Source organism: Prunus mume, linkage group LG8 (genome assembly GCF_029339155.1).
Source record: "Prunus mume cultivar Tortuosa linkage group LG8, ASM2933915v1, whole genome shotgun sequence".
NCBI classification, from domain to species: Eukaryota; Viridiplantae; Streptophyta; class Magnoliopsida; order Rosales; family Rosaceae; genus Prunus; species Prunus mume.
Window position 1 is genome coordinate 1,053,841 of NC_142705.1, and position 22,250 is coordinate 1,076,090.

General features: G+C 36.9%; 3 protein-coding genes across 20 annotated transcripts; all 3 read left to right on the plus strand.

Annotated features, from left to right (window-relative positions):
* Positions 1 to 432: 432 nt before the first annotated feature.
* Positions 433 to 7,398, plus strand: ASHH3 (histone-lysine N-methyltransferase ASHH3). Of its 13 annotated transcripts, none has more exons than XM_089042498.1 (15): positions 439 to 958; positions 1,698 to 1,827; positions 2,126 to 2,237; positions 2,838 to 2,937; positions 3,673 to 3,751; positions 3,876 to 4,047; positions 4,136 to 4,216; positions 4,363 to 4,537; positions 5,047 to 5,117; positions 5,217 to 5,307; positions 5,960 to 6,008; positions 6,104 to 6,187; positions 6,687 to 6,787; positions 6,925 to 6,980; positions 7,076 to 7,398. In XM_089042498.1, exons 1-10 carry the CDS (start codon positions 941 to 943, stop codon positions 5,236 to 5,238), a joined length of 960 nt encoding a protein of 319 aa, XP_088898624.1. In that variant the 5' UTR covers positions 439 to 940; the 3' UTR covers positions 5,239 to 5,307; positions 5,960 to 6,008; positions 6,104 to 6,187; positions 6,687 to 6,787; positions 6,925 to 6,980; positions 7,076 to 7,398. The 13 variants fall into 13 exon arrangements, with proteins under 13 accessions (XP_088898613.1, XP_088898624.1, XP_088898616.1 ...); XM_089042490.1 differs by having other exon boundaries at positions 5,090 to 5,117; positions 6,679 to 6,787; XM_089042488.1 differs by having other exon boundaries at positions 5,090 to 5,117; positions 6,679 to 6,787; positions 6,925 to 6,972.
* Positions 7,399 to 10,139: 2,741 nt separating this feature from the next.
* Positions 10,140 to 15,009, plus strand: LOC103341358 (methylenetetrahydrofolate reductase (NADH) 2-like). Its single transcript, XM_008244871.3, has 10 exons — positions 10,140 to 10,929; positions 11,123 to 11,183; positions 11,361 to 11,617; positions 12,379 to 12,552; positions 12,663 to 12,763; positions 12,896 to 13,007; positions 13,290 to 13,370; positions 13,458 to 13,635; positions 14,297 to 14,631; positions 14,796 to 15,009. Exons 1-10 carry the CDS (start codon positions 10,525 to 10,527, stop codon positions 14,877 to 14,879), a joined length of 1,788 nt encoding a protein of 595 aa, XP_008243093.2. The 5' UTR covers positions 10,140 to 10,524; the 3' UTR covers positions 14,880 to 15,009.
* Positions 15,010 to 16,346: 1,337 nt separating this feature from the next.
* MLO15 (Seven transmembrane MLO family protein) lies at positions 16,347 to 21,399 on the plus strand. Of its 6 annotated transcripts, XM_089043167.1 has the most exons (16): positions 16,347 to 16,489; positions 16,707 to 16,799; positions 16,902 to 17,081; positions 17,181 to 17,238; positions 17,340 to 17,593; positions 17,973 to 18,089; positions 18,185 to 18,245; positions 18,373 to 18,467; positions 18,578 to 18,652; positions 18,761 to 18,849; positions 19,307 to 19,356; positions 19,747 to 19,787; positions 20,235 to 20,444; positions 20,542 to 20,609; positions 20,734 to 20,794; positions 20,903 to 21,399. In XM_089043167.1, exons 3-16 carry the CDS (start codon positions 16,962 to 16,964, stop codon positions 21,200 to 21,202), a joined length of 1,599 nt encoding a protein of 532 aa, XP_088899293.1. In that variant the 5' UTR covers positions 16,347 to 16,489; positions 16,707 to 16,799; positions 16,902 to 16,961; the 3' UTR covers positions 21,203 to 21,399. The 6 variants fall into 6 exon arrangements, with proteins under 6 accessions (XP_088899293.1, XP_088899297.1, XP_088899295.1 ...); XM_089043168.1 differs by lacking the exon at positions 16,707 to 16,799 and having other exon boundaries at positions 16,376 to 16,489; positions 16,866 to 17,081; XM_089043171.1 differs by lacking the exons at positions 16,707 to 16,799; positions 16,902 to 17,081 and having other exon boundaries at positions 16,360 to 16,489; positions 17,181 to 17,252.
* Positions 21,400 to 22,250: the final 851 nt, after the last annotated feature.

Genomic DNA, 22,250 nt, shown 5'->3' on the forward strand with positions numbered 1-22,250 from the left:
TTGTTTAATGTTGCTTTTGGGTTTTTGTGGTTATTGTTGCAATGTTGTTTTTAATTAATTTTTAGCTTTTTTAAATTAATTTTTAGTTTTGTTTATCTGTTGATATCATCATCTGAGGTAGTCTGTTGCTCTGTTCATATGATATTACAGATTATATATGTGATTCCTTGTATTGTTGTATTTGTTCCATCCTTTTGGGTGAGTTTTTCGTAATGAAATTTCATGCTTCGATTAAAATAAAAAATAAAAGTGATCAAACAAGAGAATTGTTAATTTTTCCTTTTAAATTTATAACTTTTATTAAATTAAATTATTTTCCCCTCGTCTAGTCAGGGTGAGGGTGTCTTAAGATTTTTTTTATTTTTTTTTATTTTTACAAGTGGCCTAAGTTCTCATCCCACCTTGTTTATAGGAAGAAACTTTTTCCACAATGACACTATGTCTTCCCAATTGACCTATCTCCTTTCCCACGCACCACTTTCTCTTCCTCGAGACTTTCTCAACGTCATTTGCCTGCAAAACAATCGCCAAATGTTTTGTTACCCAAATTACCCTGAATGATATTGATAATTCCATCCATATCCATGTAATGCCAACTTAACCCATTTCTCTGTTACCCAAATTGAGACGCGCATCAAACTGGGAACCACGACTCCAAGGATCGTAGAGGTTCGCTCGCAGCCAACAAAATCTCACCATTTCTCCTCATCCCCACACCCATCATCTCCAGTCCCTACTCTACATCAGTAGTGAAAATATTATTTTCTTTTCTTACTCCACGACTTGGTTTTGGACTTGGACTTGGCCATCAGTCATCACCCCCGGTGTAGTGTATGCGGAAGATATACCTAGCTAGGTCCAAGCGTCCTGGTCCAGTGGAAGTTCTCTGGCCTTCTATAGTGAGTTGTTGAATTATTACACGGTGGCGGCTCTTGGTGCCATGCCTGCTATGAACAAGGTTGTTTTTTCTGCAATTGAATCCCCCAATATTTGATATATCCTTAGTAGTTGAATGAATGATATGTCAAATTTGTTTTCTTGGTTTTTATTTTTTATTCTGAAATATGTCTCTGATTTTGTTTCAAATGCTTATTTACGTAATTGGGTCACTATATCACTCAGCTGTATACAATGTATATTTGATGCAATTGCAGATTTCTATAAGTTAACTGTCGGTTCGTTGTAGGATGCCCATCGAGAAAAAATTATTGCTGACATACTACCTTTTTATTTTAGCTTTAATATAATTTAAATGAAAGGACTTGAGAAACATGTTTGGAGAAACTGATAATGTGGCATTGTTTTGAGAGATTCGCTTTCTTCTCACAAGTTTGTTTAACGTTTATGATAAGCTTCTATCCTTCCTCTTACAATGTTTTGGTCTATGGATTCTGGCTGCGAAGTACTTATGTTTCCCATTTAAAATTATTGGGTAACAATATTCTGGCTGCTTCTTGTTGATTTATTTATTTTGTGTTGGGGTAGGGCTTCCAGTGCTCACCAGATTTTCCGATTTTCTTTGTTTAATTTTATTCTTCTCTCTCTGTTTTTTAATTTTCCCTGGATGCCTTTGCTTGCTCATGATGTTTTCAATGAGTTTTTTTTCCTTCCAAGGAATGGTTGTTATATTGTTCCTATTTCCTTATATTTGCTTTCTATGCTTATGAAATTTTATGACTTAAGTTCTTGCTTATCAGAATTCTGAGCGAAGTCACATTGGGAACGTATTCAACAAGTTGCTGAAGCAGATTGGAAATCCTGTAGATTTTGAACTTCCAGATTGGTTTAATAAATGGAAACCGATGCCCTACACTTTTATAAAGCGCAGTATCCTCTTAAGTCTTAAACTCACTAATTTTAAATTTTTATTGAACGAACCTTTTCATGTTGGAAATTATCATTTTAATTTTATATACTTTAGTGCATGTTACATACCTATTGGGTTTTCTCTTCTTTTCTTTCCCCATGAAACACTCCTCACAGGTTGGACTTGCCATAGTTTAATATTTTTGTCATGCTGCCTTTCTCGGATATGTTCCATCTGTCTGTTTATTCAATGGTTTTATATGCGTTGGAAGTGTTTTTCAATTCTCTCTCCACTCTTAGTTTCGTTGACAAATTTAAGATATATATCTCACGAAGAAGATTAAAAGACGACTTGAGGATGATGGCATATTCTGTTCCTGCAGCCCATCACAAGGGTCTTCTAATGTTTGCGGTAGAGATTGCCATTGTGGGTAAGGACGATCATTGTCAATGGTGTTTGTGTTACCTCATGTGTAATAAAGGAGCAATGTAAAGGTTGCATTTGATCATCTTGTACTGTACTTGTACATCATTTTGATCTTTTGGACATGGATATTTAACCATAGTCTGGTTTTTCCTAAATCCTAAATTTTTACTTTGAACTCTTATCTTGATAAAGTTTGGGTACAGGCGGTAAGTAAGTTATGCAAGGCATACCTTTTTGACAGGATTCCAGTCCAGTGAGTGGTGCTGTTTTATAAACATTGTTCATTGAGGGGGCATAGCTATTCGGCAGTGTTCCACTCAATTGAGGGATGCCTTTTCATAGAGAAGTGCAGGCATTTATACTACAGAAGAATATGCTTGCTGTGGGTTTTTGATTGTTTTTCATTTTCCTTTTGGAACTAATTAAGGGGATGAAACCTATGGTCGTGATGTTCGGTGACTTGCAACCTTAGGCATTATGATGTTATTGATGCAGGCAGATGTAGATATAAGGAAAAAGGGCCATTAATTTTCTATGTGATAGTGTATATTCAGGTTTTATTTTTTGTCTAAAAATAAATAAGTTGAATGTGTTATATCTGCAGGATGCTTCTGTCTAGCTGCTCCTCAGTCTGTAAATGTGGAAGTTCCTGTCTGAACAAACCATTCCAGCACCGGCCTGTGAAGAAGATGAAACTGGTGCAGGTAATGCGCCTTATGTTGGAATATAAATTGCAGTGGTTAAGATTTTGTTTATTTTTATTTTTCTGAAAAGATAATAGAAATAGAGAAAAATTTAATAGGTATGGGGGAGACTTGTAAGTTCTTAAGAAGGGCAGGAGGAACTGCAGATATGAAATGCTCAAGTTTAAACATACAAATTAGCATAAGTTGAAGTTCTGTCTGAAGTAATAGCTTTTGTTAGTATCTATTTGGATGCTATTCAGGTTTTTTATGAACCACAAATCATATGAATTTATTTACTTTGCAGACCTTTTGATTCATGTTTTTACACATATAATAGCATAAGTTGAAGGCTGAAAGGTTCTTTGAAGAGATAGCTGACTCTCTATTCAGACATTTGTCTTCCATGTTGGTGGACATTTATTAAACTTGCATTATCTGCAATTTAGTTGGCGTCTGTTTTGCTACATTTCAGCAATATAACTATTCAACTCATTGTTTTATGTAATTGATTGCCTCCCCATAAAAATATCAAGGGTCTCAATTTTGGAACGGAGAAGATAGATTCCAGGGCAACATATTTTTCACATAAGGGAGGCTGCTTGCATTGCATGTTTGGAAATCATTTATTGTTATTATTTTTTCTTTGGTCTTCTAATGCCTTGTACATTGATTAAATTGTTTCCAGGAACTGTATTTATTTATTAGAATTGTAGACATTGTTAAGCGACTTAATGGAATAGGGTATTCTTGTAGACTGAGAAATGTGGTTCTGGAATTGTGGCGGATGAAGATATTAAGCAAGGAGAATTTGTGATAGAATATGTGGGAGAAGGTGACTTCCTTAGTCCTTTTTTGCTCTACATATCAGTACATGCAGCTTGTTTTATGTTTGAAAGTTATCGTCTTACCAAAAATATCATTTGAAACCTATTAATCAATGCTGTTTCTTTGTACAGTTATTGATGACAAAACATGCGAGGAAAGGCTATGGAATATGAAACACCGTGGAGAAACAAACTTTTACTTATGTGAAATCAATCGAGATATGGTTATTGATGCCACATACAAAGGAAACAAGTCGAGATATATAAACCATAGTTGTTGTCCTAATACTGAGATGCAAAAATGGTCTTCTACTTGACCTTGTTACTGATTTTTAGGTCATTTTGTAGTTAATACTATATCTTACATGTATTCCTTGTTCTTTTCTTTGAAGGATAATCGATGGCGAAACAAGAATTGGTATATTCGCAACTCGTGATGTAAAAAAGGGAGAACACCTGACCTATGATTATCAGTATGAACACATGCATAACCCTTTAATTTAATGCTTTACTAATTGATGCATGTTTTTCTAGAATCATCATGGACTTCCTTTGCACTAAAACTATTGCTAGATGTGAAACTTTGTATTCCTCTAGTCCGGTCTAATAAATTTAGCAGGTTTGTTCAATTTGGTGCAGATCAAGATTGCCATTGCGGTGCACGTGATTGTCGGCGAAAACTTGGTGTCAGACCTACCAAGCCAAAGATGTCATCAGTTGCTGCTTTGAAACTAGTAGCATGTCAGGTGGCTGTGTCCTCTCCCAAATTGAAAGCAATTCTTTCTGCTAAAGACGTATGTACAAGTGTCTCTGTTTACTTCTAACAGAAATTTATATGTTTTGAAAATCACCACCAATCTGCCAAAGCCCTACAAAGTTTTGCTGCTAATTTAAACGATCATTTAAAGTTTGATGTCATAGACCATTTTGGTGTAATCACCATTCAATTAGTTCTAGATGGTCCTTATTGAAACAGGTTGGACAATTTTTGATTTTTATCCTTCCCTCTTGCAAATTAAGTGGCATATTGTAGAAATGAAAACTTTTGCATTGCTAGCATTTTAATTCTCATTAGTGCCTAGTTTCCCTCCCAGCACACTAACTCTCCTAATTTCACCTACCCATACTGGATATAAGTTGGTTATGACTAATATACTGGAGGATAGATGTCTGAAATCAGCTCCAAGAGTTGCTGCTGAAATGTTTCTGTGTTGGCTATAATTTATTGTATTTGTTAACTTTGTAAAGTTTTTAGCTGTACAAATGACTGCCTTTTTTTCTTTTGTAATAATTATATTTGAAGTTCTGCAAACTTGGACTAATTGTGGGACTCTTTTCTGGAAAAGGTTTATCAGAACGGGGGTCTACATATAGGTGAGCTTTTTTCTATTATGTATTTATTGCTTTTTACTAGTGTTTCAAAATTAATGATAACTATTTGAAACTCTTGTTTCACATCCTCTTGTCCGTTAGGAAATTCACAACCTTTCCATAACCAAAGAGGTACACGTTCTTGTAATTGCATTGGTGAAGTGATTCGAATAAGTCGCCCCACGAATCAGAGGTAATTTCAGAATATCTATGAATCTTTTCACTTTAGAGTAGTGCTTCATATTCCTCAATGTGTTATGCACTGGTGTTAGTTGTTTTATTTTATGTGCAATACAAAGAAAAAATATTGTGAGTTCCTCCTGCTTCTAATCTGGGGAATTCTGAAAACTAACTCCCTCATGATACTAAAATCATGGGTTTGATTTAGTGGCCTTCTGATGTTGCCAAGGTTGCTGATCTTCACTACCTCAAGAAAGTTTAAAGATTTTACGAAAACCAAACAAGAGGTGGAAATTGGAGAAAATGTCTTTGTTATGGGAACAATAGGAAAACATTAGGGATCATAAGAGATCTGAAAATTTATTTTGGAGCAATAATAGATGTGAAATGGACAGCGTCAAATGTCAATGCCTTCATGGCTCTATGTGTGTGTTTGTGATGTTTACGGTCAAAAGATTTTTACAAGTTTCTCAGTTGGAACAATAGCCTTATGTTGATGTCTTCTCTGTTGAAGTTATTTATAATTGATTTGTGCTGCTTTTTTTTTTTTTTTTTTTTTTTCCATTTTCTATACATATCTGTTGATGCTCTAAATTCTGAGGTTACATGTTATTTAATTAAATCTGCTGATGCTGAATATTATTCTTTATTTTCCAATGTTTCAGATCCTTTGGGATTATCAAGCGGTTTGATAGATATTCCAAAAAACACTCAGTAAGAGATGAATTACCTTTTAGAGAGAGAACAATAAAATGTTATTATTGTAATAAATTAAGATATTGAAAATGGACCTATTTTTTTGGTTGCAGATCATGTTTGAAGATGGTGGCATCGAATTCCTTGACATGTCAAAAGAAGAATGGGAACTTGTAACACTGTGATATGATTGTGAGGCAAGTGCAAATTATTCCTTTATTAATGCATCTTATATCCTCATCCTCAGCCCCTTGTTCCCAAATTTTATCCATACGATGTCTCACACTCGTGTTTGCTAACTCTTTGCACTTTCTATGCAAAGTTGTCATGAGAATTAAACAAAACCTATGATATGAGAGGGCTGTTCTTGTTTTGTTTGGTCAGGCATGACCACTGGGTTCTACCAGTACCAAGGCTAGATCTACTACTTAATTCGGTATAAGCATACATACTGATACGTACATACTTACATATGGCCTGTTTGACTATAATATAGTTTTTAAGGGTTTTTTTCTTTTCTTTTTTGGGTACTGGGAAGGGGAGAGGTTTTGGGGGTTCTGTGGTGAGATTGGGAGGACAAAATTTTAAAGAAATGCATTGCATCTTTGATTTTGCATGGATGTGTTGCCGTACCTCCACTTCCATTTTAATGGAGAATTTGCAACATGCACTTATTTCAGACATATAGTTTTGTAGGTTTTATATGAACTTCAAAGGAGTTGCTGGAGTTGGGGGGCCCTGGCCACATCAGGCCTATGTGTGGTTCTGTCCATGACTTTATCGACATTTGTGTTCATGTATCCACTTGAGCCTTGTGTTAAATAAAAAATAAAATAAAAAAAAAGTCTTGTATATTCATTTGCTGGTACTAATAGTTTTAAATGTGCAATGTTTGATGATATATTTTGTTTCGGTGCTTATTTTCATCATGAAGGATTCTGCTGAAGCAAGGATGACGTGTGGTGGTCCGCAATCGTAACATGTATGACAGTATGTCCATATTCCTTTCTGAGGCATGGCTAATAATTGCTTTAAACTGAATGCACAACTTGGTCACCCTGATATTTATCTTTGTTCTGTCACAGGTACCCAATAACTAAAGTTAGTGAACGCTGATTTAGATTTCAATCTGCTGTCTCATTAAACAAAGGATCAATTCTTTGCAATGCATGTTGTAACAAATGTACCAAACCTAAGTGATAATAAAGCCCCCTCCCCTCCCTAAAGAGAAAAAAAAAGAAAAGAATCAGAGGTGTTAATCTCGCAAAGCAAGTATTTTATATTCCTTGCATAGGGCTGATGAGGATGTTGTATTAAATATATTCTGCACCTTTTCTTTTCTTTTCTTGTTTGGATAATAAGTATGCGTCTGTTCTAGTTTAATAAGAGATTATTGTTGTGGTTAGAAGTGTTTGACTAGACAGACTATGGAAATGCGAAAGCTGAGTTATGAAAGCCACACCAACACAACACACATAGCGACAGTAGGAGGGTTTACTTTCAACTTAAGACAGTTGAAATTGGTTGGTGTTGTGCGCTGGTTAACTTTCTTTGGATCTGCGTGGTCACATTAGAATTCAGTGAATGAGTTTCTTTTGTTCTGATAAATAATTTTGGTTTCTCACTGCGTCAAGTGATCGTTTCATCGTCTGCAAGTGATGGGTAGATTAATTAATTTAATTTTAGGCTGGTTGGATATTCGCATCGTGCTTGGTACGATACACCAACTGTTGGATCAGATCAGAAAGAGAGCAGAACTAACTGTTGAACATAAAAGATATCCCATGCTCTCTCTCTCTCTCTCTCTCTTTCTCTCTCTCAGGAGGGACACTGCCCACTCCACTGGCGGATTAAATGCTTTTTGTTTGTTTTCGTGGGCCGGAAATATACAACTGAATTGTTTTTGGGTAGCTCGGTCTCTTTGAGGTATTTATTGAACAGTTTACACTTACATGAATTTGCTATTTCTGGCCAATAAGCCAATAATGAAAAAGTTGTCACTCGTTTCGTAATTTTATTGGGCAAAAGTGTTGTCACTATGCAAGAGTGTCTGAAGAGGAGAAAAGGATCAGCTGAGTTTTGGGCCAAAATCATGGGGAAAACTCTGATGTGCGGAACGAGAGACCCCACGACTTACATGATGAATCCTCCAGCAGGAACGCATCAAAGATGAAAGAAAAAAATATCTGAACAAAAACAAGCTATTATATATATATATAAGAGGACGCCGAGAAATTGGAGAAGTTTACAAGAGGCGAGGAGTGGAAGGAGTAGGTGTGGTAGGTCGCACGCCACCAACCCAACTCAGGCCCAAGCAAACGTGTTCGCCGTTTTCTGAGTGCCAGTGAGAGTGGTGGGACCGAGGAAGTAGACAAGGATGTGAAATGGTTGGTGGGTCGGTTTTGACAGTGAAGTTTTATTTGGTCACTGTATGTATATTTGCAAACGGTTACAATCAGTCCCTTTCGTCTCTTTCATATGAGAGCATCTACAGTGGGGGGTGTAAATTCGGGAGTGTAAAGTTATTTTTACATTCTTTTTATATCTTGAGGTGTAAATATGTTTTTGCTCCAGTAAGAGGTGTAAATTCAGTGGTCCCAACCTTTATGTTGACTTTTCTTCATTTTTCTTCTCTTTTCTCGAGTGGGTCCATTATGAGGATGTAAAAATAGATGTAAATATACATTCTATTTTACATCTCCATGGTAGTGATGTATATTTACATCCATTTACATCTCCCCATTAAACCATTCTGTAACTGAGTGTATATTTAACATACACTTCATTGTGGATGCTCTTAAAATATTAAAACATTTATTAACTCATTAAATTATATATATATATATATATATATATACGTACTTAAAAAAACTTAAAATTCATTTTATTAATGATTAAAAATATTTTTTTATTTTAAAAAAAGCCTTCTACTTGTCCAACGAACGCAAGCCCGCTGAGGCGGTGTTCGCCGACTATCCCTTGATACAAGAACAGTGGAGGGTGGGTTGTTGATGGGGTAGGTGTCGCTGGGCTGCAATTGGTTGTGGCCGTGGTAGGATGGGCTGGTGTTGGGTGCATCAAAGCAGTGAGTGGGGAATTAACGAAAAATGCAGCACACTGACCAAAATAAAACTTCAAAATTCAGTGACGAAAAATGGTATTCTATCTTTTTGTGAAGAAAAAAAAAGTATTCTACCCTCTGTTATTCTTTGAAAAACTTAGCAGTCACCTACCTAGACTAATCCAATCCATTGTCCACTGAATTTCCAATTTTAGTTTTCAACCTCCTAAACTTTCATGGCATGTTTACTAATCAGTAATTAGATTATGAAGAATTGAATTGAGGATGAATTGAATTGAGGAGGAGTTGAATTGAGGAGAATTAGATTCCGGATTCCTAATGAAGTTGTTTACTAAACCATATGGATTGAAGGGAGTTAGATTCCGAATTCCTATTGAAGTTGTTTACTAAACTATATGGAATTGGGGTAGGAGTGGTATAATTACTAAAATGTCATCATTTTTGGGCTAAAGTATATGACATAATTGGAATTTTGAAAATTGTGTAAGGATATAATGGGTAAAAAAAATGAATTCCTAATGGGTGAATTCTCCAGGAATTAGAATATCACCTCCCATTCTGGAATTGAATTCCTCCAAAATCATGAATTCAATTTCTAACTTTGTGTGGGCTCCGCTTACTTTTCAATTCCGATGTGAAGTAAACGAATGAATTCTCTATAGGCGGAATTCCAATTCCTGATTAGTAAACACACCACCAAAGTGTTCTGATTACAGTCAAATCCATTAAATTTTAGTGTTGGTCACAGCTGCGGATGTGATGCATTTTCGAGGGTATTTTTGCCACTGCATACAAAATTCTTTGGAATGAAGGGAGGGTAGTTTGGCAGACCTTAAGCTGCGAATGATTGGACAAAATTGCCCCTCCAAGTGAGGGGCACATGACAAGAAACTAACAGAAGTTGCATACATTTGACAAAAACTCAATTTTTGTTATTAAATTGCTCGAAATTGAAAGTATAAAATTGACCAAATTGAAACGATATGACCAAAGTGATAAAAGTGACAAACTATATAGACTAAAAGTGACTTTTTTCCTTATTTATTTGTTGGTGCGGGTGGTTTAACAGTCTTTTTTGAGACTAGGGGTTTGAGAAGGGAGTAAAGAAGAAAGAAGGGAATGGGGGTTGGTGGGGGCTCCTATCCTATAATAAGAGAAAGGGGGGGTGAGGGGAAATGCCACCACATTGCATTGTCCTTTGATTTGTTGCAAATCTAATCTGGCTCTAAATTTAAATGAATTTTTTTTATGCATCATTCTTAGTTATAGTTAATATAGAGCCATAGGCTAAAAGTGTACCGTGTCGGTGACTCTCACTCTCAGTTTCTCTCTCTCTCTAAACTTGTTCCGGTCGAGTGGTTGGTGGGTGGGTTTCTTTCTCTAAACAAAAACAAACAAAAGCAAAAACAGGTCATTGCAGATCTATCCGAAAGGTAAAGAGAGAGAGAGAGAATGAAGGTGATAGAGAAGATCCAGGAGGCATTGTTGGAGGAGAAGAAGGTTTTGTTTTCGTTCGAGTTCTTCCCGCCAAAGACGGAGGATGGGGTGGAGAACCTGTTGGAGAGGATGGAGAGGATGGTGGCCCACAACCCGGCGTTCTGCGACATAACGTGGGGTGCGGGTGGGTCGACGGCGGATCTGACGCTGGAAATTGCGAACAAGATGCAGAACATCATCTGCGTGGAGAGCATGATGCACCTCACCTGTACCAACATGCCTGTCGACAAGATCGACCACGCCCTCCAAACCATCAAGTCTAACGGCCTCCAAAACGTTCTTGCTCTCCGGGGCGACCCGCCCCATGGCCAGGACAAGTTTGTTCAGATCCAAGGAGGCTTTGCCTGCGCCCTCGACCTGGTAATTCATAACTACTAAATAAATGCTATCTTATCTTATTTCAATTTTGTTTATTTCTGATAGATAGATGCCATATTTGTTTGGAGTTCATAATATTTGTCACCATTTCCCCAAACGGAAAACCAAAACGAAAAGAAAAGAGATCTCACATCTCTCTCGCTCTCTCATCTTTTGCCTGTTTGCTTGCTTACAGGTCACCCATATCAGAGCCAAATATGGTGACTACTTTGGCGTCACTGTTGCTGGCTATCCAGGTATACATACTTTACTCATTATTTATTTATTTATTTAAATAGAAACGTTGTATTGATAAAGAGAAGGATAAGCAATCCTCCCCATCAAGGAGGATTCATTCTTGTCTTATCGGCTTTGTTGCTATTTTCTGTCTAAATTTAACATAACAATCACCAAATGGCTGGCATTGAAACCAGAGGCACACCCGGACGCCATTGGAACCGATGGCCTCGCCTCTCCCGAAGCCTATCAAAGTGATCTCGCTTATTTGAAGAGAAAGGTTGATGCTGGTGCCGATTTGATTATCACTCAGTTATTCTACGACACTGATGTTTTCCTCAAATTCGTCCACGACTGTCGCCAAATTGGAATTACTTGTCCTATTGTTCCTGGAATTATGCCCATTAATAACTACAAGGGATTCATACGCATGACTGGTTTCTGTAAAACCAAGGTACCTCTTCACTTTTCTCTTCTGCATTTATTTTTTCATTATTTATTATTTTTTTATTTCTTAACATCGTGAAATTCAAGTAGTATTCCAGAATAGGGCTAAAATTTGGGGAACTAAATTGGTTCAGAAATATTTTCTTGCCATATAAGTTATAACACTATGTGACTTGGTGTTGTGAACAAAACATGCGACATTCAAAAGTAGTCTGGCTGTTTATCTAGGACATGTTTGGCAACCTTACTATCCTGAAATTGAATATATGGTGTGATTTAGGCTTTTAAACTTCCATTTTTAAGGTTTAGGATTGTAGAAGAAGAAGTTTGGGGGTTTTTAGAATGATTTTGAGTTGGGTTGGGTTTAAGCAGCCATATAAAGGCTGATTCAAAGTTAAGGGAAAATCAAAACACTCATCCAACACTAGAGGGAAAAAAAATCCTGAACTCGCATTAATTCAGACTAGAGGTAAATTGATAGTTATAAAGTAGGAATTTTGTGAAAGCCCAGATCTACAAATATACGCTTATAAATTTTAAACTCAAGTCAAACACCGGTTTTTACCCTAGACATAGCCTTTGGATATAACCTACAGAACCATACGAAACCGTTAGTTACGCACATTGGCCTCACATAAAGAAAACAATGATAAATGCATTTGAAAGATACAAAGAACATAGTAACTTTATGCCATTTCCTTTGCATATTCAGCAGTTTTGCTTTATATATTAAATTAGTGCAATGTTTGCAATTATGGGATACTGTAGATACCAGCTGAGGTTACTGCTGCCTTGGAGCTTATCAAGGATAATGAAGAAGCTGTCAAATCTTATGGAATTCACCTTGGAACCGAGATGTGCAAGAAGATTTTGGCTCATGGGATTAGGACGTTGCATCTTTATACACTGAACATGGAGAAATCAGCATTGGCTATATTAATGGTTTTTTCTCATACGTTTCTAATTGTCTCACTTCAGATGTATATAATACTCTTTGCATGATTAACACTTACTACCAAATCTGATCCCTTCTAAACATACTACCTTGGCAGAATCTTGGTTTGATTGAAGAGACCAAAATATCAAGGCCTTTACCTTGGAGACGTCCTGCAAATGTTTTCCGTGTTAAAGAAGATGTTCGTCCAATATTCTGGTAAGCAATCCAACTGTTGTCCCCCCACCCCCAACAGAAAGAAAAAAAACAGAAACAAGAAAACAAAAAAGGATGTAATTAACTTCTTGTACATCTTTCAAAATTTCTAATCGTCCTAGCAAATGGTGGTAGGGCTAATCGTCCCAAGAGCTACATATCAAGGACCATAGGCTGGGACCTTTATCCACATGGGCGATGGGGTGATTCTCGTAACCCTTCATATGGAGCACTAACTGATTATCAGGTACATATAATCACACAAGTTTAATCTTGGCACCTATAATTTTGTGATAAATTTGGGTGGATCATTTTTTTTTTTTTATCAAAAATTTTGAAGTAGTTAAATACGTAAACCTTCCCATGATGTTCCCTCAAAGGAAAATTTACTTGCAATCATAATCCATTTTATTTTCATTTGATTAACCACCGCTTGGCTGAGGCATACATCCTTTCTTATTTTATCCCTTTGCACTAGAATTGGTAGAGTTGGCTATGTACGACTTTTAAGTCATAATTTTCTCAACAGTTCATGCGGCCACGTGCACGCGACAAGAAACTTGTTGAAGAATGGGTTGTCCCATTGAGAAGCGTTGAAGATATCCATGAGGTGAAGTTTCCATCTCTGTGTGTTTTGTCTTCTGCATTGTCAGCAAATTAGATATAAATTGATGTATTGGAATTTCTTATATATCAGAAATTTAAGAAATTCTGCCTTGGCAAATTGAGAAGCAGCCCTTGGTCAGAACTAGATGGGCTTCAGCCAGAGACGAAGATCATAAACGAACTTCTAGGTAAAATTAACACGAAAGGTTTCCTTACCATCAACAGCCAACCAGCGGTAAATGGGGAAAGATCTGATTCCACGTCTGTTGGTAAGTAATAAGTATGTTTGTGAGTTTACGGTCATGACAATTATGTGAATATTTCAATTTGTATCTCATTTTTGTGAGCGTGGATTTATGATGAATTATTTGATTTTTATCATTGAGAGTTTTGGTCATGAGTCACTGAAGTCACTTAATGATTACAGGAGTGAGTCTTAATGGAGACATAAACTGACTTGAATTTGATGGCCTAAAAATTCCACATGATATGATTTTGTTTTCCATTCATGAAGATCAGATTGTATTACTTTTTTCAAAACTATAGCACAACATTGAGTTCAGAAAGGTGATCATAAATCCCTAATTGAGGTTTAACCATTACTAGTATTGCCATAATGGGGTTTCAGGTCTTTATAGAAATCTGCTTGAGCGCCAATTAAACATCTGTTTGGCTTTGAAGTATAGCTTTGTACTTCACAAAAATCTCCTCTTATTTACTTCACTTCCCAACTAGTAAATTTTGTTATTTGGCTCGGTAAAAATTCTACCTCTCTCCCTCCCTCATAAAAAAGTTTTAACTAGTTTTTATTATATTTTAATCTTTCTATTTTTCTTCAAACTGATATTTAGATTTGATAATTATCCTCGAACCAGATCTAGAAACTTACCTATATATGTAGACTCTTAACATCTATTACTTGCTTCTCAGGCTGGGGTGGGCCTGGAGGATATGTTTATCAGAAAGCCTATCTAGAGTTTTTCTGTTCGAAGGAGAAGTTGGATGCTCTTGTTGAGAAATGCAAGGCTCTTCCATCTCTAACCTACATGGCCGTGAACAAGGATGGGAGATGGATATCTAATATTGGTCAGACTGATGTGAATGCTGTGACATGGGGAGTCTTTCCCGCAAGGGAGATAATCCAACCGACTGTTGTGGATCCTGCAAGTTTTATGGTTTGGAAGGATGAGGCATTTGAAATCTGGTCAAGAGGATGGGCCCGCTTATACCCTGAGGGTGACTCATCTAGGAAATTGCTTGAAGAGGTTTATTTTCTTCATTAGTGTCCCTTCTTGCTTATTGACATAATTATGATTTTAATTGTTGAAACGTATACCTACTACACAGCCCTGCAGACACCTTTCTACTCAATCTTTTGATTAGCATTGAGTTTAGTAATGCTGACGTGATGTTCTCTTGACTATTGCAGGTCCAGAACAGCTGCTTCTTGGTCAGTTTGGTAGATAATGACTATATCCAGGGTGATGTTTTTGCTGTTTTTGCTGATTTCTGAATGAGCTATTTTGTCAACTCTTCCATTTCTTAAAGCCGCATAAGCCATTAAACTGGTGCTTTCATTGTAAGTCGGATTATAAGTTTATTGTAATTGGGATGTGTAATAATAACTCATTGGGATTTTGAGATCTCCCCCGTGTCATGTGCAAATAGCATCTGCGTTCGTGATTGATTACTGGTCTGTATCAGAGTTCATCAATGTCTGGCTTAATTGATACGACCATCTTGTGTGTTTGCTTCCAGTATGTGCTTTGCGGCAATGGAATCCGCATTTTAATGACATTTAAATTAATAGGTGGTCTTTTCTCTTTATTAATGTCATTTGTCAAAGTACTTGACATTTACATGATTGGTAATTATCTTATTTAAAAGAAACCGGTGTTCAGAATAGTTCCTTTGTTTTGTTTTTGGTTCAGAAATTATTTCACAACTGTTTATATAGAACCATACCACATATCAGAATACAACAAATCAATGTAGATAACAATTTGGTTTCAAAATTTTCAGGATTGTGTTAGCAATTGTAGAGAATCAGGAAACTAACGAAGTATCACTCTCACCCTCTGAGATTGTGAAAGGTGGTAGATCCGTCATATAATGTCAAAAAAGAAAGAGAAAAAAAGAGGTTCTGAAAATGCATGCATAATGAATCCAGCTTTTAAGTCACATATAAGCAATAGATCAACACAATAAGTCATTTATTATTCCCGCAAGTGGATCAGCACAGCAAATTCAAATTTTGCTACGCAGAGCACAGATGCTCAGCCAGCCAGTCCTTTCTCAAACCTTCTCCGAGGTTGCAACTTGCAACAATATGAAATCGAATTAGGGATGGCTTGAATATTATTAAGTCAATGAGATTGATTCATTACCTACCGATCCAGAAAAGCTTGTATATCATGGGAATAGTAATTTTTTGTTATCCTAACTAATCACGTTTTATCAGGCGTAATAATTTTTTTGACAAAAGGTGATTGAATGGAGCCAACAAAATAGTGTTATTACCGTAACATACAAGTTATTCTTCCTACCCATCTGATTCACGTTCATCCATCACATAACCGGGACATTACTCTTCTACGTTGTCAAACACGCAGGATGGAGACAGGACGCGCGGTATGAGATAGGAGACAATAGAAGCTTCCAAACGAAATAAATAAATATTCATAAATGAGAAGGACATGTTTTTGAAGGAATTTGACAAAGTAGTATATACTATTATTTGTCTTCACTGAGAGACAGGGCAGATTGAATCGGATGGATTGGAGTATTTGTCCAGTTTGGCTTCTTTAAAAAAAATTCTATCTCCTGTTGCTTTCTCCAAAGTCTCCCTTGTTTTTTACGCCCACGTCTTCCGCGCGACTAAGAGGCCCTTGTGGAATTTCCTCCTCCTTTCCTTTTTTCTTTAATTTGATCGAAAAATATTAATACAGGACTGCAACGTCAAGAGTGAACACAAAGAACGAACAAGACTGCAGGTCTGGAACTGACTGGGAGGGAGTCCACCACCTCACCTCCCATCTCCTCCACAAAACGAAAGGAAGGCGCGCAGAGAGAATGAAGCCAACCACAAAACGAAATTATGAGAAATGCGATTTGTAGTAGCAGGTAGGTAGGCCAAGCTAAGCTAAGCTGCTTTACAGCTCCTTCCTCCTAATTCCCTTCCTTGATATAATATTATTATTATTCTCACTGCTCATCACAATCCGCCCGCCGCCCACGACATATATATTAGCCAGCCAGCCAGCCTTAACTCACCTGGCCAGGCCTAAGGCCTTTGTTCCTGAATCCTAATAACGTACACTAATTAATTATTTTTTTACAGATCAAATTACTTATTACTCTAAGCAAGTATTTAGACTACAGTACTAAGACAGAGACAGACAGACAGACGGAGCCGCCTCATAGCTGGAGCTGGGTATATATATATATATATATATATATATATATATATACATATATAATATGTTGGTTTGTTTCTTAGGGTAGGTAGCTTAAGCTTAGGTAGGAGTGTCTGCAGAGCAGGCAGGGGTGAGGAAGTCAGGGAGAGGGTTTGGAAAGAATTGGAATTTGGAATTGGATGGCAGCGCAAGGAGGAACAACGTTGGAGCACACGCCGACATGGGTGGTGGCTTTGGTGTGTAGTGTCATAGTGCTTATATCCCTAGCCCTCGAGAGAATCCTTCACTACACTGGCAAGGCATGCATCCTCCCCATCCACTCTACACATACACACCCACATATATTCTCATCTCGATTTGTAATTATTAATATATATAATTTAATTGTTTGTTTGCAGTATCTCAAGAAACAGAACCAGAAACCTCTGTTTGAGGCCTTGCAGAAGATCAAAGAAGGTCTTCCTTTCCTTGTACCTCACTCATCCAATCCACTCCAATTCATTCAATATAACATGTATATCAGTGATCAATCATATGATGGTGAATTGGTGATGCAGAGTTGATGCTTTTGGGGTTTATATCACTGCTGCTGACGGTGTGCCAAGATCGTATAGCCAAAATCTGTATAACGGAGAAACAGGCTAGTCAATGGCTGCCTTGTAAGAAAGAAAAACAAGAGACCACTAATAGTACTACTGCCCATTTCCAGACCTTGTTTACTACTTCCTTTCTTCCCTGGACTACTTCCACTGCTACTACTACTGCCCGTCGCCTACTTGCTGACGACTCTGATTCTGCTGGCTGTCCGGAGGTATTCATTTTCTTTTTCTTCTTTCTTTTTTAGACAGGGTGCATAGTTGGAGGGAGTTGAGTTTTAAAACTTGTCTCCAAGTTCTAACTTAAAGCTCTTTGAGAGAGAGACCATTCGAATGCTGGTGCTCAATTATTATCTTTTATTTGATTATATGTAGTCTTTAACCCACCCGCGTCTTCTGGTCAAATGAAATTGACTAGATAACACCGGATCTCTTGAAAATTGAAATGACCTGATCATCAAAACTCCACCAAACTAACTTGTAATTAAACAACAAGATTGATTGATTGATTGATTCCTTCCTTCATGTTGCACCATGCCAATGCCATTATGCCACCAATTAATTTTTACTTTTTTTTAATTTAAATTTTTCCAGGGGAAGGTCCCATTGTTATCCACCACTGCATTGCATCATCTTCATATCTTCATCTTTGTGCTGGCTGTGGTGCATGTGACTTTCTGTGTTCTAACCATTCTTTTTGGAGGGGCAAAGGTAACATCCTTAGTTTAATTTCCTATTCGTGTCTGTCTAATCGACTCATTCTATAGCAGCGACATTTTCCGTTTCATGTTTTCTCAATGGAGTAGATACGTCAATGGAAACATTGGGAGGATTCTATCGCAAAAAAGGAGTACAACCCAGAAGAAGGTACCATTAGCTAATGTTAACTTACATCATTCTTTATAATTAATTTCACATTGGGAGGAAGTGCTTCAACTTCTAATTGATTCTGGAGTGCTTTTTCTTCTTTTTGGAATATATATTATGTGTGCAGTTTTGACAAAGAAGTTCACGCACGTTCAAGATCATGACTTTATCAGGGGTCGCTTTCTTGGTATTGGAAAGAATTCAGCTTTTCTAGGCTGGTTGGTGAGTCATATGATATATATCATCCTTCAGCATCAATCAGCAATGTTGCATAATTCTCTCCGTCTGTCTGTCTGTCTGTCTGTCTGTCTCATGGCTCTTTTCTTATCCAGCATGCGTTTTTCAAGCAATTTTATGGGTCTGTGACCAAAACAGATTATATGACAATGCGATTAGGCTTCATCAGCGTAAGTTATTTTATTTATTTATGCATCCTCTTTTCTCTCTGCGCTATCACACGTTTTGAATGTTTCCACAAAATTCCTGTTTCAAATTTTGAAGTAATTCTCCCGTAGACCCATTGCAGGGGGAATCCAAATTTTAATTTCCACAAGTACATGATACGTGCCCTTGAAGCAGATTTTAAGAGAGTCGTTGGAATAAGGTTAGTTTCAATTTTACAAGATCATTCACATCATGCTCATAGTTTCACTAGTTGCATCTTTTTGGTAGTTACTAGTTAGCTCACTGCCTTACTCTTTGAGGATGAGTTGCAACCTAGAAGCCACAGGCTTGAAGCAGGAAACAGCGCATCTCCCTCTCCTCGAACGGGGAGAAGTCTGCATTTATCTGACCCTCTACATACCCTGCAATGGCTGGAGCCTCATTGGCAGAGCTGCACTTACTAGTTACTACTGCCTTACTCCTTCCCATCCACAACATAAAAATACCTTAAAGATATAATCAAGCACATCAAGTGCAGGCATGGGAGATTTATACTTCTATAGTCTAAAATCGTTTGTTTCAGGGTTTTACAAAAGTTTAGAATCATGTCTTTGGACTGTTCTCTCTGTTCATAAAGCATACTACTGTGTCATTAACTTGTTAATTATCATTTACAGTTGGTATCTTTGGATCTTTGTGGTCATCTTCTTGTTGCTGAATGTCTCGGGTAAGCTTTTAACTTTCGGTTTATTTTTGGGTTTGTAATGACTACGTCATTATTTTTATCCTGTTGTTCTTACAACTTTGCACTGTTGTTCTGCAATGTTTAGTTAGAATGGAAATGAGATATTGGTCAGCACGTTGTACAACTCATTTGCCTACAATAAGATCCTCTGTCTCTGCCTTGAAAGTGAAATAGATATTTTGTGGCAGAGATCTTGAGTTCTTAAGCACTTGACACATCAAATGAGATTAGAATTATCTTAGTTTTATTGACAAGAAGTTCCTAGAACTGGAGTTGAACACAATCCACCTTATAGATATACCCTCATCTTCATTTGCATTTTTGACCTGGTGCATGAAGATCATTACCGCCACTTGTGATGTTTCTATGCAGGTTGGCATGCCTATTTCTGGATAGCATTCATTCCGTTCATTGTAAGTTTGACAAATATATACTTGTAATATAGTGCTGGTTTTGTCTTTATCACACTGCCAACACCTGTGTTGTTTGGATTAGACTTACCTGCAGCTCTGCCACTGCCCCATGCTTCTTAGCACAAGTCCAAATTTCAGTTTATATATACGTATGTTGATGATGATGATTATCTTATTTCTTTGTTTATGGTCATCTCATCTATAATTAAAGCTACGCGATGCATGAGGTCTCTTTTTGCTCCATAGTCTTCTTTTTCAGATCATATATTTGTTTCTTTTTAGATGAGTATATCGGAATTTTCTTGTGTGGTTAAATAGTAATTCTCATCCATGACCAATGATCCATAAATTTGTGCATTTGTCTCCCCAAATTCCGCAGACTAACCAGGAAACCTTATAGGACAGGGAAGTTAATGTTTGTGGTGGTTTCTTAAATCTTTCCTACAGCTTTTACTTGCTGTTGGCACTAAGTTGGAGCATGTAATTACCCAACTGGCCCATGAGGTTGCTGAGAAACACATTGCAATCGAAGGGGACTTGGTTGTTCAACCTTCAGATGATCACTTCTGGTTCCACAGGCCCAGACTGGTTCTCTTACTGATTCAAATCATTTTGTTCCAAAATTCTTTTGAACTGGCATTTTTCTTCTGGATATGGGTAAGAATGTAATATAAAATTACATAGTAAAACTTTTATATCTGATCAAAATGGTAGTGGTAGATTTATCATATTTGGTTGCCTCCATCTCTTGCAGGTTCAATATTCATTTGATTCCTGCATAATGGGGCAAGTTGGTTATATCATCCCAAGACTTGTTATTGGGTAAAAACCATATTAATTACATATGTTTGTGTGCTCCTTGTATTATATTTATATTGATATATCCCAACACAGCTTCATAAATCTGAGATTTTTTTTCGTTCTGGATGCGAATATCCATTCTCAGAGCATTCATTCAGTTCGTCTGCAGTTACAGTACCTTGCCATTGTACGCAATTGTCACACAGGTGAGTTGCAGGGATGCATAGAATTTGATTTGCTGCAATTGCTTTCCCTTTTTGTTATCCTTTTGAAGAATTTAGACTCAGATATATCTATGTTTACTTGTAATGAAGATGGGAAGTTCATTCAAGAAGGCTATATTTGAAGAACATATACAAGTGGGGCTTGTTGGCTGGGCTCGGTCGGCCAAAAAGAACAAGGCGTTGAGAAAGGCTGCTAATGGTTCTTCTTCTAGCCAAGGAGGTCCCAAAGAGGCTTCTCAGACAGTCCAATTGGCTCAAGTAGCAGGACATAAGGAATCTTCACGAGAAGATCACAAGACAGGAGAAATTGAGCCTGAACCGCCACTCCTAAATCAAAATGAAAAACCTCCTGGTCTCACTCAAACTAGTCTTACTAGTAAACTTCAATAGAATCAAGATAGCAAGTGGAAGTAAACCTTTGTTATAAATTATATAGCAAGAATGATATGCCGACTTTATACATTCATATCTTCAACGTTTATGCGCAACCTTTTTTTTTTTTTTTGGTTGTGGAGGAAACAACCTTTGTTATAAATTATATAGCGAGAATGATATGCCGACTTTATACATTCATTTTTTTTTTTAAATGTCTATGCGCAACCTTTGCTATAATATAGCAAGAATGCTAGAATTGAGTTTAGTGAGTCTGTGTCGAATCCCCCGGGTGAGCTAACTCCAAAAACCCGCCTCAGTTCAGATTGTAGGCTGTAACTCGCCTACATGAAACCGGAATCGCTAGTAATCGCCGATCAGCCATACGGCGGTGAATTCTTTCCCAGGCCTTGTACACATCCCCCATCACACTATGGGAGCTGGCCATGGCCCCCTACTCATTGGTCAAGAAAACATGATCATTTTTATAAATAAAATAAAAAGAAAAAAACGAATACACTCTTAGTCTATTGATACTTCATTGAAAAATATTCCAAATTGCGGTTGACAAACTGCCACATCCAGCTGGTCAGCTACCTAGTACCTCAATGGTAGGGGTTCGAAACCCGTTGGAAGTATTTTGTGGTTAGGGGCAAGCCGAACTCTAAGCGGGGATTAATCTCACCCTTCGGGTGTGGAGACACCTCGTTGTATTTACCAAAAAATATTCTAAATTCAAATCTTCCTCCTCCATTGATGCATTAACTAGTCAATAATTATTTATTTTATAGTAATCAAATAAAGAGACAATAACACTATTTTCAATATAATTAAAAGAAATATTGAAATGAGCAGTTTATTTTTTATTTAGCTAATTTGGATCACCTTTGAAGGGATGACTTAAACAATGAACTATTTGACTGATAAGTGCATAAGAGTAATTTTCTCTATATTAAGTTACACATACTTTGAATCCTAAAATGCCTTTTATCTTTTAGAAAAAGTTTAAGTACAACAAATTTACTAGAAAATGACTTCATATTCATACAAGAACTATAGATAGAGT